The sequence below is a fragment of the Dermacentor andersoni genome, chromosome 11 (assembly GCF_023375885.2).
Source record: "Dermacentor andersoni chromosome 11, qqDerAnde1_hic_scaffold, whole genome shotgun sequence".
In the NCBI taxonomy this organism is placed as follows: Eukaryota; Metazoa; Arthropoda; class Arachnida; order Ixodida; family Ixodidae; genus Dermacentor; species Dermacentor andersoni.
The window spans coordinates 105,690,261-105,709,924 of record NC_092824.1 but is presented as its reverse complement, the minus strand read 5'-3'; the positions used below and the strand labels follow the sequence as shown (position 1 = coordinate 105,709,924).

General features: G+C 44.6%; 1 protein-coding gene across 2 annotated transcripts; it reads right to left on the bottom strand.

Moving 5' to 3' along the window:
- Nucleotides 1-457: 457 nt before the first annotated feature.
- Nucleotides 458-18,335, bottom strand: Mob3 (MOB kinase activator 3). Of its 2 annotated transcripts, none has more exons than XM_050186052.3 (7): nt 18,268-18,335; nt 13,786-13,948; nt 12,016-12,109; nt 10,368-10,501; nt 4,869-4,984; nt 1,582-1,668; nt 458-815 (listed from the first exon to the last, which is right to left on the bottom strand). In XM_050186052.3, exons 1-7 carry the CDS (start codon nt 18,301-18,303, stop codon nt 756-758), a joined length of 690 nt encoding a protein of 229 aa, XP_050042009.1. In that variant the 5' UTR covers nt 18,304-18,335; the 3' UTR covers nt 458-755. The 2 variants fall into 2 exon arrangements, with proteins under 2 accessions (XP_050042009.1, XP_050042010.1); XM_050186053.3 differs by having other exon boundaries at nt 13,786-13,936; nt 18,268-18,303.
- Nucleotides 18,336-19,664: the final 1,329 nt, after the last annotated feature.

Below are 19,664 nucleotides of genomic sequence, written 5' to 3'. Positions count from 1 at the left end.
CTGGGGTAACCATGCAACCCACAGCTATGGGGAGCAGTCTGGTTGCCGTCTTTTGAGACATTATTATATATGGATACTCCATGTAAGACACAACTTACATATTAAAAGACATAAAATAAACAATCTTTTTTTTAGATAGAGCATCTCTGAAGTTTATAGACTATGTTTTGCAAGTCAATGTCAGCTAAATTCCATTCTTTCAAAATTATGAGCATTCATATTCACAAAAACCTCAATTACATGCCATTCACAAGTGGACATTGATGCCACGGATGTCCTGTTAACATGCCAACTATGAATTCAACACTACAATTGCTAAGAAAAGGAAAAAGCTTTTGCAGGTGGGAAAAAAACAAAATAAAATCAAGCTATTTACACAAGCCCTTCAGGTGCTGTACACAGGAGGTCAAGGTGTTTAAAACATTGTCAATAAGGGATGAAAAAGCATGTAGCGAAATGAGAAGAAAGCACTTTTTTCTTTTGTAATAAGTGCCAACAAAAGAGAGAAAAAAGAAAACGCTTCAGTTTGTGCGAATTTTTACCAGCAGTGTCCGTGCCAGCAAGACTAGAAGAGGTTTCCGTTCCGTTACGGTTGGTGGTATAGTACCGGTAACTACGGTGACATCTACGTTGCGTTAACCAGTGGACGTAACGATTTGTTGACGGACAAAGGCGGGGGGGTCAGCAGAGCAAATTGCAGACATCACAAGGAGGAGTAAAACGGCCGCCGTGCATGGTGCCGTCTCTCTTGTTTTTCATCTGTGACGGGGGCTCAGAATTACCATGTCCTTGCAGACTTTCCTCGTCATCTCCGTCTGCAGCCAATCAGGAAAGAAGACTTAATGAGCAACCAGAGGAATGCGATAGACATTAGAGGAAAACCTAAGTTTGAGCTAAAGTGATAGAATGCCGTCAGCTATGGAAAGGATTGGCACCAGTGTTAAGCTATGAAACCAGTTCTAAGTGACACACAATGTCACGTTTATTCTTTCTTTAAAACTAAACTGTGAGGTTCGATGTCCCTAAGCTGAACGGAAGATTACGAGAGACACTTAGTTCAGGCCTCTGAGCTAGTTTTGACTGGCTGAGGTTCTTTAACGTGCACTCCAAGCATGGTATGCAAGCATTTTTTACGTTATGCTGCCATGTGAATGCAGCCTTTGTGGTCAGGAATGTAAATCGCGACCCCGAGCCTGCCAGAAAATCGCCATAGCCACAGAGACACTGTAGTGGGTATGACCAATTTGACTGACAGGACAGGATTGACACAACGAAACTGTCAAACCTTAAAACCAGCTTCAAATGCATATGAGGATCCCAATTAGGATCCATACCAAGCACATCTGCGACGCCCATACGCCACTAGAAATATAAGCAGCACTGTTGGGGTGATATGCCGTGTGTGGAAACACCAGAACAAAAGCAGAAAAGTTATAGCCTGTGTAAGAGATTTTGATGCAACACAAGTCTCTGCACAACAGAAAATGTCTACCAGGTGCTTTGAGTTGCATTTAATTTTTCTTTTTGACAGAATGCAGACACAGCTCCAAATGCAGAAACATCAGGAAACACACATCTTACCAAGGGTTCTAGCTCCTTTTGGCTTACTAAGTCAAATTCAGTGATGAAGTAATAGAAGTGCTTGTAGCACGTGTTGACGTGGGCCTCCTGAAAATAGACACGCACGTAAAAACAAATTTACGTTTTTCAATATGTAGAAGTTTCACCCTTTATGTTACCCTTTTATGGACACTTTGCACTCCTTTTATAACATAGCTGAATGATAAGAACATGCTCGTAAATGTAGAGCAATCTGGGGGCCGCCAAATGCAATGACTGTAGATATGCAAAGCAGAGGCACGAGGCATCACAGCAAAACCCAGCGTCTACCAAGCACTTTCTGCTGTATGTTGGATGCTCCCTCCGAGTGATGGATGACATGATTACTTATTTGCCTGGTGTGCACTTCTGTTATGCTTCCAAATCTCCGGTTTTCTGGTCGGGGCTCCTCTGGTATCTCCTGGATTTCCTCACCACTGCCAAACACATCTTCAGTTGTTTGGTGACTTCTACAATCAACACATTCGATGCCGTTTTGCACAACAGGCTTTATTCTCATCATCTGCAACCTTCTTTGTGGAGCCCCTCTTCAAAAAAATTCGCAGTTGCACCGAAAAGAAGAAGCACTGATTGCGATAGAAAATTAGATAGCGGTACGAAGTAAGGATAGTAGTTGTATCGGCCGTATAAACTTGTATAAACATTCACTTACTAAATAAATTTCGTTTATTTCATTTATTAAGCATAAGCAAGTTCCCCTATGTTGTCCTTGCTGTCCGTGCTTGCTGGCTTGTGATATGACTAACAAAAATCGGGCTCCTCGGTTAACCCCCTTTCTTCTTGATTCTTTCTACGTCCTTTTCAGTCACGCTTACACATTCTATCATGGATTCAAACCAACTAGCCCACTAAAGTGTTTTAACTAAATTAACCAGCACGGTGTCATGCACGCACAGGTTAACAGGAATACATCTCACTCAATGAGCGCGGAAACTCGCTGTGAAAATTTTGTAGCTAAAAATCGCGGCAGCAGCCGCGAGCGAATTAATCTCCGTGCATCTGTCACTTCAACATGAATGAAACGCCGAAAGCACAGCACATACGAAGCTACCAACACTACGCGCACTCTGCAAACATCGCATATCACTTTGAAGACGACGCACGCACGAGCACGCGCTTTGGCCATGTTCCAGGCCGCTTTCAAGACACATGAGCACCAGCAACACGTCCCTACGGTGTGCACCAAAGACGTCTATTACGGCGCCCGCAATTCCCGTGGCCAACGCCATAGTAGACGCCACGTTTGTCTCCACTTTGCATGGAGCGGTGGACGAGGAGGACATTGAGGCACCCTAGCAGCCGCCATAGAAGAACACCCCTCCTCTCTCGCCTGACCGCCTTGCCTCGCATGTGACAGGAGAGCGCATGCATCCGGGCCAGGTTCCTCACTTGCGCACGTGAGATTGAACTGCTTGAACATCTTCAAGCAGGCAGCGCAAGACAACAAAGACAAAAGGCAGGAAACACACAGGACAGCGCTGCCCCTTAACCCTTTCGCTGTCACGGACGTACTGGTACGCCTTCGGGCTTCCCCCCACAGTGTCACTGACGTACCGGTACGTTCTCTATCGTGCGTTCAACATTTCGCGCCTGAGCGCAAAGTTGGCGTTCCTGGACTGGCGTCGCCATCTGTTGACTCTTTCGACAAGTTCGTAATTTCGCCCCGACCTGTGTTAGTACATGTATTGAAGAGTATGGTGCGGCTGCCACTCGCCCCTTTCTCTTTGCTGAGTGGCGCAGTGGCTCCGCGTTCGCTGTATCATGCGTCGCGCTCGTGTGGTTATGGTTCAAGGGTTGTTCTGCCGTCTCTGCTGGTTTGAAGGTTTTTATCTTTCTTCTGTTTGTGTGTCTGCTACAGCGAGTCAAGTTGCAGGGCACGCGCCGTTGCCTCTCCGAAAAGTGTGACTCGATTGCTGCTTTCGCTCTCTCGCCGCACCCTCGCTTCCGACTTGCAGCAGTAAACGTAAAGCCCTTCGAACTTTGTTTCAGCCTTTTTTATCTCCCTCTGTTTTCTTGATCATGCAACGTCACATTTCTCTCCGTTGTGCGGGCGACTGAGAACGCATCCTCCCTGCGCGCGGTTACTTTTGGATGACTGAGCACGCGGGACCTTCGTCTGCTCATTGGAGCGGTGGCTCAATTTCGATTCAGAATACGAGCCGAGCTCGGATTCGGACTTGGACAGAGTCTCATGCGAGAAAGAGATGAGTTCCGCATCGTCAGATTCGGATGTTGAACAGATGTTATAGTAAGGCTGATGATGATGATGATGTTTACTAACAGCTGCAGAACATTGAAATGTGCATATTTGTATACCAATCATAGATAAAAAAGAAAATTAGCTGAAGGCTTAGCTTGGTTAAGCCTGGAAGATTGCGAAAGCAATACCCTTGGCTGTGCCTTTGCTTGGCTGATGGTGTGGACATGGTTGCCCTGTGTTAAACTTATGGCTATACATCATCCGACATAGCGCAAGGCAGCGCGCCGACCACTGCGAGGAGCCGAGCTGTAGCCCCATTTATCCTCCTAGTGTGACGTCACACCAGCGAGCGCCCTCTCTCGGTAGCGCTGCAGCAGCGGTGCACAAGGCTTCGCCTCCACCATCGATGCCGCGAGCTGGGGCCCCGTCTCTCGAGCTGGGGCCCCGTCTCTTGGTCTGGCGTGACGTCACACGATCACGTGACGCACAGCTGTGTAAGGAGGCGCCACGACCACCAATGGGCCGAAAGTGCGAGCAGTATTGCTTTCGCAATAAAATAAAATGCTACGTTCATTCCCTGTTATGCTCGTTCTATGAAACCAAGCCGACACTGGGGGTGCGTCACGGCCAGAAAGGTCCGACAGCGAAAGGGTTAAAAATATTCAACCAGTACCAACTCGCCCAAACGTCGGTCCTTCTACAGAGATTGAACTGTGTTCGCCGGCTCACCCTCACACGCTTTCACTCGCATGTACAGCATACGGTGCACGGCGACTGTTTTATCGCCCTTGGACTTTATACGGAACCTCACAGCGAAGCCGACGGCAGAAGTGCGCCTGGAGTGTCCATACGGCAATAATGAAGTGCACACTAGCCTGTCAGGCCTTTATCATAACATCCACAAAATCATATCACATGCCATGTGCTCTGGTGAATACAGCGCTTAATATGTCCAAGCGACTCCAGGACCCTTAAAGGCCACAGAAGATAACATAAAAGAAAATCCCCTAAATAATATATGTCACATGGGTGCCACCAAGGTACATACCGCTCCTATGGCAACAAGCCTATCGAAATGGTGGATGTAGACGTGCACGAAAACCCGAAACAGCCGAGCCAAGATCTTCTTGCATGTAGGAACGAAGTTCCTGGGAAACGGGACATCTGTAAAAGTGAATGCGACTGCATTGAAGTAGGCATTAAGAGGCACAACAGTACAAACTGACCCAGTGTAGGTAAGCAATACACGAACAGCCGCTGCAAGCCAAATTAAGAACATGCATGACATGTTATCTCTTTAAATTCCCTCGATGAAGGAATGTGGAAGATATTGTACTGTTATAGCAGTCTCTTACGTTCCTAATAAGAAGCTAATTCCAGTGAGGCCCCGATATCCAATAAACAGACTCGTTCACTTTAACCTTTTAACAGCCAATGACATGATAACTCACATCACAACGAGCATCCTCTAGTGCCGATGATGAGTTAACACGTGAATTCCTGGCAATTTTTGCACGTGTGTATGCATTCAGTATCTTGCATTTTTGACAAGAAAATATTATACAGTGAGTTTTGCTGTAGATTTTTGCTCTTTTAAATATTTTTTTGCAATTGTCATGGCAGTAAAGGGGTTAAGAAGAATCTTTAGCTTAGGACCAACTCCGATTTCCCTGTTAAAATACATGTAAAGTGCACAAATGTTTTTATCAGACAATTGCCAAGCTGATCTGTAGGAAAGTGGTTGCATTTGAGAGAAAAAGTTAAATTCTAGTGAGCCTATAAGGAAAATGCACTGTTCAGGACTCTCACCAATGCAACCTTAATAACATGCTCGAATCTGTACAAAACCACGCCGTACAACTTATTTTCTCAGATAACTCATCAGTCACATATCACTGAACTAAAGTCACGTGCTAACCTGACAAACCTTTCATTATGCTTTATCATAGCTTGTCTGCGCGCTTCAAAGCTTTATCATGCATCACCTCATATTCCAGCCATCAAAACAGCCCTCTGTCACTCAGCACATTAAGCCCAAGAAAAGCTGTGTACCTGCCATCCACTCACATCACTGTGCACTTTTCTTAATTTTTTGTCAAGACATCATACACTTAAAGTGGCCTTCCCCCTGATGTTGTGTTCCAATCCTGACTTCATATCAATGAACAACCAACTGTATAACAATTGACTTTACTGTAATAGCCAATCCCTCATGCAAAACCCATTCACTCGGGCCTTTAAAGTAGTGTTTAAAAAAGAAGAAAAGAAGAATAATTACTTAGGACCTGGAAGTTTTGCGAAAATTCCTGTTAGTAGATCTAAATCATAAAGTTTACAAATTAGTAACTGAACTAAAAATAGATATCACAGTTCCATAAATTGCATCCGTTAAAAGCATTTAAAGTGGTCAAATTTGATGTATGGATTTACAGTTGACGTGAAACTGTTATAAAGTTTGAGGGCTTTTAAAGAATCCTACTAACAAATGAGTGCTATATTTCAGAGTGGTATATAATAAATCCATTCTGTCTGATATAGATGTATTAGTAGCTGCAGTTTACAGGATTGTGATATCATATTTTATTGCTCATGTTACAGTGATAAACTTGAAATGAGGTTTTTTAAAATTATTTAATTTCAAAAATGTTCTTTAATTGATGGCCTAAATAAAATATCTATTTCTTACAGTCACTAGATCTTGACTTTTTACTTTAAATGTAAGGTGTCTACCGAGTAGACATTTCCAAATTCCCTGAGTGCCTTTTCAAAACTCCCTGAGTGACCCAGAACTCTTATCTTATGTCAAGATGGGCTGACACCATGTCGCCCGATGCTGTCACACTCTAGTAAGCATGTTAAAAAGATTTTAAAAACGACTTAATCTAGTCTGAATAGTAAGTAGTAGCATTTATTTTATTCCAAAAGAAAACAGAAGGGAATGGTTAGTAAAATGCACAGCGAATAAAATATTTTTCAAAAAATAAGGAAAAAGCCATTTCAAATCGAGTCGAACATTCTCGAATATGAATAAAAAGGAGATGCATACAGAAGCAAATATTTTCGAATATGAGCTGTTTCTATCAACTGATAGCAAGCTCAGTGGTATGAGGCCCAAACTTTCTCCCAAGTGAGATTCTCTCGCAACAGCTGGTAAGTCAACCTCAACTGTCCTGACGTACTCTCAGCCTGCGCACAATGCCTCAGTGTTGCGTTTCACTGCTTTATAGAGTTTATTTTGGTTTGGATGGCACACACCTGCATCTCGGTGTCAGCCAACACTTTGTAATTCTTTTAGCTCAAGAACTTTCAAAGAAGCGGCGGCACGCTTCCTTTCCTATTCATCCTTCAATACGTAGGTCTTTTATGTTCTCGTCCTCCTTCTGCCACGCGTTCACCCCACATACAATTTGAAGCATCCTCTTGGCCAGCTGTACAGACAACGTCTGATTTTTCAGACTCCCTAGGGGCCATGAAAATGTCCGAAAAATCGGGCAGTTAGAAAAAATGAATGCGTACCTTTTACTGCTCTTAAGGGCTCAAATCGCTACAGGCACATCCAAAAAACCTCTGAAGGCCTGCCAGTACACCTATTAGGCATATCGGTGCTCGTACTGTGACAGGAGATGGCGGGTGCACGCGTGTATAATTAAGCAATACATACTGTGTTCCGTGACAACTGACCTTTCCCATGCTTGCTATGGTTCCTCACAATACTTTTGTGTACGCTTCACAGCGTAACATTGCTTTATTGAGACGAAGCTGACATTCAGGAACCGGCATTATGCAACACACTGTGCTTTCCGAGCTTCGAAGCCAATCGCGAGGACCACAAAGGCGAAGTCGGTGCCATTGCTGACAGCGGTGAAAGCAGCTAGGCCTAGATTTGTTCCAGTGGTGGCTACAACTACCAGCAAATCTGCGTGCGAGAGCACTGGTTCGAGGTGGTGAGGTAATCAAAACGGCAGCGGTGGTGGCTGTGATTAATGCCTTTTCGGACCTGCAGTCAATCAGATGGCGAAGGGTTCTCGCATCCGAAATTTCAGAGACGTTTTCAGAGACATTCTTATACGTTACTTATATGTTATGCGTTATTGTTAGACATTCTTATTGAATTATCGGGCATACGGAAGGTCGGTCATTGACTGTACACTGGGAACTCTTCCAGCCAATGACACGTCATGAAAGAGAATTCACTGCGATTCCTTCTCTGTTACTCGAACCAACATTACCGCGACTTTCGCTCCCTTTCAATAAAATTACAGCTAACTTTCCCTGATAGAAACACAAATTCCCTGAGTTATCCCTGAGTATTTCCAGTTTTCTTGGTTGGTAGAGACCCTGAGATGCAACAAACCTCATCAAATTCTATGCAGTAGTTGCTGAGAAAAATGATTTCTCAATTCCCATGTATTTAGACAGTAGTTCCTGAGCTAACACTTCCTCTTTAGAAGGAGCCCATCAATAGTGATTTAAATGCTCACAGCAGCTTAAATTTGCAGTAATGAGCTTGCACAGCTATACTTAACGAAGGGAAATCTGTAACCAAAATGTCAACCTAGCAGCTCTGAAGTACTTTTCTGGCACAGAAACTGCCTAAACATACGAGAGCACCACGAAAGTAAAGTCACATTAGCATAATTGGGATTCACCTTGGGCATGGAGTTTGAAATTTCAGCCTTCAGTTTCTCCAACTATAATGAACCTTCTTACACCAAAGAGATGAAAATATAGTTTCAAAATAATTTACCAGTATAACAGTACCTATGGAGAGTACCTCCTAAAGGCTCAGCCACACGAGGCACAGCATATGCACCTTGCTAGTGTCTGCATCAGCTTACGTGCCTCTTCACTAGTCAAACTTCCAAGCCTCTGAATACTGAACTGCTTTAGATGCATTGCATTGCAAAATTTAGATGCATTGCATTATATGCTTATTCAGTTGGAAAATTATATGTGAAGCCAGAAAACCCTTTTTCGCGGTTTAGCTCCATTGTGTGTGCAGAGCTGACATCTGGAGTAGAGTGCCAAACGACCCGCTGTCCGCAATAATACGCGCACCAGCACTAAACATTCTATACACACGTCCACTTTTGTCGTTCCCCATAAGCCACGTGTAGAAAGGAGCATTTAAACGTAGGAGAGAAATGCCTAAGCCTTATACCGAAAATTAAGCGGAACATCCCTGAATGGAAACTGTCCAAGATATGCATAACCTTATATGGTACACAGCAGGCACTGCCAAATCCTAACTGGGAGCTTAACACTGTCGTAGAAAAGTGTACAATCATTGCATTCGACCAGTGCTAACATACAGGACAGAAACTTGGGAGGTTAACAAAGAAGCTCAAGTACACGTTTAGGACCGCACAAAGAGCGACGGAATGAAAAATGTTAGGCGAAATGTGAAGACACAGGAAGAGAGCGGTGTGAATCGGAGAGCACTTGGGGATAGTTGACATTAAGAAAAAAAAAAATAAAGCTGGGCAGTTCATGTAATGCGTAGGGTGTATAACCGGTGGACCATTAACATTCCAGAATGGGTGCCAAGAGAAAGGAAGCGCAGTCAAGGACAGCAGAAAGCTAGCTGGGGTGATGAAATTAGGAAATTGCAGGCGCAAGTTGGAATCAGCTACCACAAGACAGGGGTAATCGGAGATCGTCTCACTGTGGACATAAAAATAGGTAAATTATGATATGGCTGTCAGCATGGTTCGTAATGTACATGTTCGGCGATGCAGATATGTGTATCTCTTTGTGTGTACGACTCATGCATAAATAAACAACACATCCAACAACATAACCCTCAGACATATCATTACCGTGCGTGACACATTCCACACCTCGCTGACTGCCACATAATGCTATGCATATCTTGTGACAGTTCCTGTTCAGGTAGGCTTCGTTTAATTTTTCTCTTTCTTCTCTCTGGGAATCGGTATGCACCCGTGACATGCGTCTTGCATGGGAAGATGTACAGGTGTGACACAGGTCTGCACAAGCCAGATATCTGTGCCTTGGTGGTTAGGGAGGCAGGGACAACTTGCACATCTACTCCAAAAATGCACAGACAGTGGCTGGTGAACAGAGAGGTGAGGCCTCCACAGATATCTGTAATCTCACTTATTCCCCAACGGCCTGTCACGTCTTGATGTGGGCTCTCTAGCTGTGCCCTCCCCCTTTTCATGCCTGCTACCTGCTAGCATGCACTCATGATCTCGCACACGGGATGCAAAACATCCAGAGTCAATTGCACTAACAGTCACTGTTGTAAATACTGCAAGTAGTCGTATGTTACTTTTCTTCTCCCCGCTAGTCTGCTTTCTATACCATCTCCTGTTCAGTTTTCTTTTTAATGCACCCACCTTGCTGGCCAATTTTCAGGTGAGGGCTTTGTTTCTTCTAACAAACTGCAAATAGCAGCTTTTTCCACAGCCACATGCCCGGGCATGGATGTGTAGCCATGCCCCCGTGTGGTCAGGCCTTAAAAGTGCCTTCCACAGGTATCCCAAATTTACAACACAATGACAACAGATCAAGACCAGCTTACTACAAGTGACGGGGAAGATTTCTTCGTTGTTGATCTGTGCTTCCACCCAGTCCATGAGGTGCGAAATATACTGCGGCGCTGGCAGTGGGGTAGGCTTCTTGTACTTTTGACCATCGCACCAGAGGTACTCGAATCTGCATAGCCAAGCCAAAGTGATTGTGCCAGCTGTCTTCTTGCTACAGGGTAGCACTCAAGGAAAATGGCTCAGTCACGTTCAAGAACCACCGGCGTGACATCAAAGCAGTTCATATGATCAAGACGTTAAGTGTTGCTCGATTGATTGATTGACTTACTAGACCTGTGCGAATATCAATGACTGTGTTTGAAGGCAACTTCAAGTAAGGTAGTGTAATTACTGTGAACTCATTTCTAAGTTAATGATGAAACGAGAATTTTGAAGCGAACAGCTTGAACAGTTGTCGTGCAGAAACACCTACTGCAGCCCAGCTCAATGCTAACTTGTCTAAAGAAAGAAAAACTTAAATATGCAAAAGGGCAAGGGGTTGAGAAGGTATTGCATTTCAGAAAGCAAATTATTTTCAGGGTGGTGTTGACAGAGAGATTCAAGTATGAGCACCAGTTCTGGCACATGTTGAGAAGGACGTTCTTTCTTCAAAAGGACCTTCTTACAGCCAATTACAACAGAAGACCACAGTGGAAAAAGCACCTCTAAGGGAACTGGTACGAATTACAGTTGCTATTTACTACCCACCCTTAGCACGCACTTATGTTCACTCCTCAATAAGCTGGCTCACAGCATTTCGTTGTCAACACCAGATCCATTACAGGCTGTAATGACAAGAGGGCATCACCATGTGCTGTTGAGACCACGTTTGTACTTCGCACTAGATGCTATGCGCCTGTACTGCCCCGCTATTGCAACATTTTGCTGTTTGTGAGAGTTCTTTGGCCCCACTCTCAGTTGCAACAACTCTGTGCCTGGTACGTCTGTATGTGCAGCAGCATTTACTGTTTCCATTCACAATCCATGTTTACGCACTGACGGCATTAAACATTTTGATACAAACACATGCTAAAAATAACACGACATGGACATGCATATATGCAACTACTGTAAAGTGACAAAGTGGTGCCGTCTGATTGTTTCAGATCAAAAGACAATGTCAACTCTCTCATCTGATCCACTGGGCCATTATTCTAAGTCACTATAACACAGAATTGGATGATGTGAGCTGTCCTGGGCTTATCTTGGCTTTATTCTTGATGTTGTGTGCTTTGTTGACGGCATTGTAGCTTGCTCAAGAAAACCAATAATGTCAGTGCTGTGCACAATAGCTACAACATTCATTTTCATCAAATACCTCAACACTTTCTTTCATTACCTTACTGCACACGCAACACAAGAAACAGTACACATAATGTGTAAACTCCATTATCTAAATTGTAGCAGCACAGCTACGGACTGAAAAGACATCATCGTGAAGCATAAAATGTAGTTCTACACAAGCTGTACTTGTAGACTGCAGTCTATGCAGCCAAAATCTGCTTCCTCTCCTGATCACCAGGTGGCAACAGTTGTTTGAATTTCACGCTCACCTTTCGCGCATTAGGTAAATTTAAAAAAGAGCACCCGTACGCCTCATTGTCATTCAGTACTTTAGCACTGCAAAAGTGAAGGCTGACTTACTTTGGGCCCCCTGACATTCTGGGGCAGCTCTCCTCAGTGCAGTAGTCAGAAATGGTGCCATAGATGAGGTTTATCCGGTTGAAGAAGTCCACCACTGGAAGTGTAGCACATATACATCTATGTTTCAATGTTGCAATTTTGTGGTAGATCAATAATTAGGTGCGAAGATCAGTAGGTGCTTGTACATCTAAATATGCACATGCAAAAGCACACACAAATAGATTAAATATGTGCACACAGTACATAGTGCACAAGAGGAGGGGTTCATTGTGATTAGGAGGGCCACAAGACTGGTGGGTAGGCAACGAAATAAGCAAATGCTAGAAAAGAAAGTTGGAAGCTAGAAGCTAGAAGTTGGAAGCTAGAGAAAAAAAGCTAGAAGAGAACTGTGGCACAGTTTATCACCTTAGCTTATTTAAGTCCAGTGCAGTACAAGAGCTACATGTGGTGATCTTCGAACACTCCTGTTCTGTGTCGATCGTGAGTACCCTCTGCACAACAGATTTTTTTTTCATCACCCAATCCACTTCTCTCTAACCCTAAACTGCATTTTCTTTTCCTTGGTACCCATTCTGCTGCTCCAGTAGACCACTGTTTATGCCATATTTATTCGAATATAAGGCACAGTTTTCGTTCCCTGAATACTTAGCATCGAAGTCACCCCATCGCCTTATACGTGAGGCTGATAGACTCAGTCACTACTTCAATACGGCGCAGCAACGCCACATTTATGGCGATCCAGATTTTAGACAGCAGCGCAATTGTAACAACTAATAAGCCTGGGCAGGTGAGGCAGTACCATAGTCAAAGGATGTATGGTAGCGCGATTAAAATATGGGACAAAAGAAGACACACAAGGACACACACAGTGCTAACTGTAAGTGTGTGTCCCTGTGTGTCTTCTTTTGTCCTGTCTTTTAATCACGCTATCGCACACCCCTTGAAGACGCATTACCAACAAGTCCACATTGCAAACCTCAAGTACCATAGTATAGCGCATTTAACCCACACAGATTATTAGAAAAGTTTACCGGTAAAGGCAGGGTACAGTTTTCCCCTCGAAGTGGTCGCTTCATGGCAGCATATATTTTGCCATATGATGCGGCCTCTCGGTAGTGTGCACCGATTTTACCTATTATTCTGGAGGCTTCAGTGTTGTTTGGTATTTCTGCCAATCCCCACCACCGAGTCTGACTAATTCGTCGGCTACTCTATATCACGTTATAATAGTGTGCATACTTAAGCATTTCTTTCTTGGGTCCCCCAAGAAAGAAATGCTTCACCTTATAATCTTGAATGCCTTATAATCTAACAAATACCAATAACAATAAAACAATAACACGGGTCCCATTGCAGTCATTGACTTTGGGACCCTTGTCTACATACTATCTGTTACATATTCATTGTTACTGAATGGAGAATAAACTGAAACTGAAAAAAATAAATAACAAGTTCAAATATGCCCTGCCATTTGATCTCTGCCGCCTATGACTCTAATAACAATTTCTTTATTTTGTTGTTGTTGTCCTAGAATTTATACTAGAGCAGCAAAGTGACATGCACTCTGTGCATACTTCTGCTGCTGTGCCCCCTCCTCCCCCTTTTTGTACACGCTAATGCAGTTAGCACTAGTTATTCATAATTTCACCAAGCCTGAATATCAACTACAAAGATCTCCACTCCAAGAGACTTGTTTTTCAAGTATGATAAGCTTTTCCACATGGACAAGAGAGAACAGCAATGGCGTAACATGAAACTGAAGCACATTACCATGCACAGCCAGCCAGTCATTCATGTCCTCCCTTGGAGGCAGCCGCACCGCGTCACGCAGATTGATGCCCGAGTTGAGAGAAGCCTGGGCCTGCTTGTGCAGCGAATATCGCATGGTGCCCGGCTCAAACTTCTTCTTTGGCCGGAACGTCTGCACCGATGACTGACCGATCGTCAGAAGAGAGGTAGATTTGTTTTGGGAGGGAGGACGGGAGGGAAGGCAGGCATGCAGATTTCACGCATGCGTTGGGGCTATGGCTAAAGCAAACTCAACGTAGTGGCACGGGAGGGGAAAAACACGATGGGATGCTAAAGAAAGACGAAAGATTTTGGTTAGCTGGTAATGCGGATTAAATGGGAAGACTATGGCAAGGCTATGGCAAGACTATGGCAAAAATAATATGGGATGAGAGGGGACACAAGTCAAATGAAGTTATAAGGGGGAAGGTCAACAGCAATGATAATTTTCATCACATAGAATGCCCTAGCCAGTGTCGACATAGGGCAGCCTTTGTAGAAAGCTTTACGTTTAAAATATGAGTGCATACATCATGAAGAGGTTGCAAAAAATGTATGTACCTGATATCCAATCGAAAAAGAAGAATAGCATCTATTACCACTTGCTGGAAAAAAAACAAAGAACCCAGAATATTGAGAACCATTACTGTTCCTTGGCATGATCCACAACATCACAGTACTCATGGCGTACTGCAAAAGCCTCGGAATCTGCGATCTGGGATTTCTGTACCATCTGCTAATTCCCAAGTACATGTGGCAGTTTCTTAAATGTTATTCAAAAACTGCTGATTTAGACAATTATCAGCCCAAGATTGCTTCAACAGTATACAATACCAGGCACAACAGGTAATATATCAGTTGGCCTGACTAAGTTATTGTTACAGATCAGGTATCAAGATGAGCAGGCTTAAAATGGGTATCAGGACACAACACACTTGACACACCACTGCCAACTTTTACAAAAGTGTCCAAACAAAGTCATTCACTCAGCATTCTTGTTCAAACGGATTTCAAGAACCATGTTAAGCACCACTAAAGAGAAACACTATTTTGCAGTTATAGGTCGTTGCTAGAGCAAAAAATCAAGGCAGAACTTCCATTTCCAAACCATGCCAAACCCGCAGTGCCGGATATCAGTGTGACGCCATGGACTTTCAAAGTATTTTCTTGTTGAAGCGCAGTAAAAGTTCTCGAAACTTACTAAATTCATTGTTTAGCTTTCAGAATACAATAAGACGCATTTGACGCAATAAGACGCATTTGTTTCCCTCAAATTTTCATTGGTGCGTCTTATACAATCTTGCAACATATAGCTGTAGCAACACTATATATGTATATACAGGGTGTCCCAGTTAACTTAGACCAAGATTTTAAGAATACCCAAGAGCTCTAGAGAAACTGTACCGACTGCATAGTAGCCATAGTCGTATGTACATGTGGCCGGTATTTTTTTCATCACAAAGTATTACTTAGTTAATGACTTTTATTTAGTGAACTTTCTAATTATTGCTTGAATCGCAAACGTGGTCTTGTTTGCCTCAGCATGTTAGCCACAAAAACAACAGGGCATCCTTGAACAGCGTCCACGTTTGAGCATGTGCAAGCACTTAAAGCTTTGGTATGACCTTTGAAACATATGCTGCAACAATGAAAGAAATTCTGCAACGAAGTGGCCGAAGCTGTGCTGGTGTAATACAGCGATTCCTTTTACTCAAATTCAATTCCCTTCTTATCACCCACTGCTTACAGCTGGCCGATGCCGGTGATAACGTAAGCAGAACACCGCACAGACCAGTGACAAAGCACGAAAAGAAACATAATTAGAACACAATCACTATATTATCCCAGCCCTGCTTTCCTTATCACTGCAAACCAAAGCAAGGTGAATGCACATGCCAGCATGTGCTTGTACAGTGTGAATATAATAAAGGCCTTGTGCATCATAACTAGTTCCCGCCAGTTTAGCAGCTGTTCTATGCTCGTACAAAATGAGCCTCGGCACATATATGCTGCGCTACACCCTTCACAACTGCGTACTTGTTTTGCCCGAATTCTGCACCATGTGGCATTAATGGCAATGGGCAAATGCTGCCTTGTTGCCCTAGTTAAAAGGCAAAGTACAGCTCGAGACATAACGCTTCTGACTTTCATTTAAAGCTGTGCTGTGGCGTGTGAATGCTCCCGTGCTTTCCTGACCATGACTGCTGGATGCAGCTTCCGTCTTGCCGAACAGGTCACACTTTAAAAGAGAAAAATTCAATTACGTGCCCAATGGCGGGATCAAACATTGGTCCCTCAGCATAGCAGCAGTGCGCCAATGCCAACTATAGCTCTTTGAAATGACCGCCACATGTCACATTGCATAGCATGGGTGCGCAAGAGCACATGCGCATGTGCCATTTCTCTTTACGCTAAAAACGCAGGAATTAAATGCGCAAATTCACAGCATTTGATTAACCATTTCACGAAAGCTTCCCTTCACACAGGTACCAAGTGTGAATTGGATCTGCACAAAATTCTTTCTTTTTAATGGAAATCCTAGAGAGGGTGTGCCACTATGAGCACCCGAGAGGTACTCCAGCAACAATCCCTGAGGAAACATGAGTAACGAGAGCTCACTGTAATACATAGCAAAGCAGCCGAAAAATTGAGACCTTTGTACTTTCTCGATTTCACTGCAAAAGCAAGGACAATTCAAAGGCTTGCATGCTAATGGGGTATTCCCCTTGACACTAGCTCTGCCTGCACGTTCCAGAGACCGCGGAGACGTAGTTATCGGCTTGCGTCATCGCTCACGGCGTCGACCGCCGCTGGCACGCGCGCGGCGCCTTTTATCTGATCTGCGTGTCGCCAGCGCCGTAAACTTGACCCTCAGCGACATTTCCCAGTTCCACCTGGAGCGCTCCGTGAACGAAAGGTGTAGGTAAACGCGTCGCACAGCAGTCGCGGCGGAAGCAGACGGCGACGCAAAAAGGAAACAACGAGGCGCTCGCGACATCGGAAAGACGAACGCGAGGCCGGATACGAAAGGAGCTCCGGCACCGCGGAAAGACGTACGAGCTATCGCGCCTTAAACCGCCGAGACTCGAAAACGATATTAAACTTCCTCTCCTGCTGTTCTCTCTCTTTCCTGACCCCGCTGTTCGCCGAATGCACGCGCGAAACCTGGAACCGAACTTCCACGTCCTACTACTACCCCCACATCCCCACTTCCGATCATCTGGCGGGGCTCGTTCCGTTCACAGGCCCTTCCGCTGGCCTCGGTAACAGCAGACGCGTCTGCCTCAGGTAGCAGGCAGCATCAACAAACAACGTCCGAATATAACTTTCCCCGTTTTCTTATTATATTGCCAACCAAAAACCGCCGCGTCACAGGGTACGGGAACCTTCGTGCAGAAAGAAAAAACAAAACGAAAAAGAACGCGGTTTCGACGATCTTGGTCGTCGAGCCTTTTTCTTCATATATTGAATTTTATCTTTACGTCTACGTGCCACACGACCGGATGCCTGGAACGTTACGTTTCGAAAAACTCCTCACGTAGAGTCGCTTAGCGAGGTTGTTACGACAGACCACGACATCGGAATGAGCATCGTACCGTTCGTTCTCGGACCGTTTAGAAAAAGAAAACGTGTCTGCGACACCCTAAAACAGCTGGGATCGGGAACTGCAAGCTCGACTTCGAACGGGGGTAACGATGTCTTCGTCCTTCGTCATCGTACAGTACATCTGAATCACGGCGCAGCCGTGGATCTTCAGAATATTTACACAACGACGCTGCGAGAATTAGCGAAGTATAAAACAAATACTGCTGTGGTGACAGAGCAGTGGGTTGCGAGGAGCATCGCAACATGCGAGGGCGATGTGAAAGTCCTGAATTCTTGATGGCAAGTTTCAGGCGTTGATTCAATTTGACGTCGCGTCAGGGCTGCTTTCAACGCAGCCCATGAGAGCCCGACGTAAGCGTGGGAGCTACTTCGTCACTGTCAACTAGCTAACTCAATAGGAACGATGAAAAAAAAAAAAAATGTCAGCATGCAGTACAATGCTACAGGGTTCATTCACTTCTAAACACGCGACCACGACTTTCTGCTAAGCAGCTGCACGGCTGCAGTGGGCGTGTTGGGGCTCGTCGCCGACTTCGTTTCGACCTTGGATGCGGCACCACGCGATGCGGGTCTCAAAATGGGTGGCGAGTTATTGCTGTGTAAATACAGACGGAGGACTCTCCAAAACTGCCGCCAGGCAATCTGGCAAAGGTCAACGGGCAGCCCACGAAACATCCTTCTCCGATTGCGGACGGTGCCATCACAAGCAGCCGCAAGGACAAACCTCCATAACTGTGTACGAAATCTATACCCACAACAATGTTAGGCAAAAACAGATGAATGTGCGGATCACAAACGCTTTTACGTGGAAAAATTAGCCTCAGAGTGCTCGTAAAGCAAAAGCAAGTCATTATTTACCTTTCCCTTGTGGAAGAAATCCACAAAGCTCGCCATCTTGGGTGGACGCTACATACGAGCGCATGGACGTACTCAACGAGTAAGGCAACTGAATGTATCCTTGAAGTTCTTGCGCAGTAGCGCCATCTTGTGGTACTTTAAGCATATAGTTTTTTAGGCTCGAAATTTGAAACAGTTGTGGGCTAAGCCGAAATTTTTAAGTGTTCGACCCACCCACAAAATGCGCGCGAGAAGTCTTGTTGCGACTACTCTTCCCAAGTGGTTTCCAAAAAATGCTCATTGTAAAATGGAATTTAAATACTGTTTGAAAAACCATCAGGCGGCATCGCCGCTGACTATCGTGGGTTCGTATACGGATTCACTGTCATGACTTTGGTTGCGCTCCTCTTTTTAATAAACACAAAGCATAGGATACAGCTGACTCGGGCAGTTATCGATGCTAAAATGATAAATAAGTTGGGGGATATGTGTGTTAGTGAAGCCTCCGTTGCACTGTCGTATCATATGTTGCCGGGTTTTGACAATGATGGGCACGTTCTTGAAACATGACTGAGGATGTGGACAGCACTGCTAGCTCTAAGGAGCGTCATCCTTGAAAAAGGAGTCTGGCTCCTATACCTCGGCTAGATGAAATAATCTTTTGGTTTGAGTCAAATCCAGTACTTTCAAATGAGAATGTACGTACGTAATATCAGTCGCGCTCCCTTGTCTTGCTTCCTTAACCCCGGTGCACATAATTTTTGGCCTCTCATGAAAATAAAAATAGCTGGAAGTCGGCGCTCTTTCAATTGCCAGTCCTTTTTTCTCGCAGTATGTGTGCGCTGTGAACACCGTCAAAATTACCAAGACTCTTTTCACGGCAAGAGTCGTCGTTTTGCTATTGCAGAAGCGCAGCTTACCATGTGGGTGGCAAATGAAGAACCTGCAAATTCATTACAAGCTCCGCTCACAGAACCATACTGCATCTGCGCCTCCCCCACTCCGAAACATAGTTCGTGACAGACGACAGTAGTTCGTTTCAGCCGAGATGTCACAGAAATTGGCAAACGTAATTGGCTGGCGCATTCATTGCCAGGATAGTGCATTTGCCCCTGCTAGGGATAGCCACTCTAACACTACAAAACGCAGAGCCAAGTACACCGCTGTCCGACGGGAAAAAATATCATAATAATAAGTATCTGCGGGTGCGCTAGCCAATTGTTTCGTTCATTTCCGCGGTTTCACGGCCGTGAACTTTCAATATAGGCGTCTCTCGGGGACTATGTTTTGGAGCGCGGAGGCACAGAAGGCAGACGCAGCTCGGTTTCGTGATTGGAGCCCCTGCTGAATTCTTAAGTTTTCACCGACCGTAATACAGTAAGCCGACGAAACGCTGTTCTGAGGCGTAGTATATGATT

What these genes read in the sequence shown, in the direction of transcription:
- Mob3 (XM_050186052.3), bottom strand. Translation starts at nt 18,303, where the DNA reads ATGGCGAGCTTTGTGGATTTCTTCCACAAGGGAAAG. An exon ending in AATCTTCCCCGTCACTTGTA is followed by an intron (nt 4,985 to 10,367) that starts GTAAGCTGGTCT and finishes TCACTTTTACAG; the next exon opens with ATGTCCCGTTTCCCAGGAAC. An exon ending in GGCTTGTTGCCATAGGAGCG is followed by an intron (nt 1,669 to 4,868) that starts GTATGTACCTTG and finishes GTCTATTTTCAG; the next exon opens with GAGGCCCACGTCAACACGTG.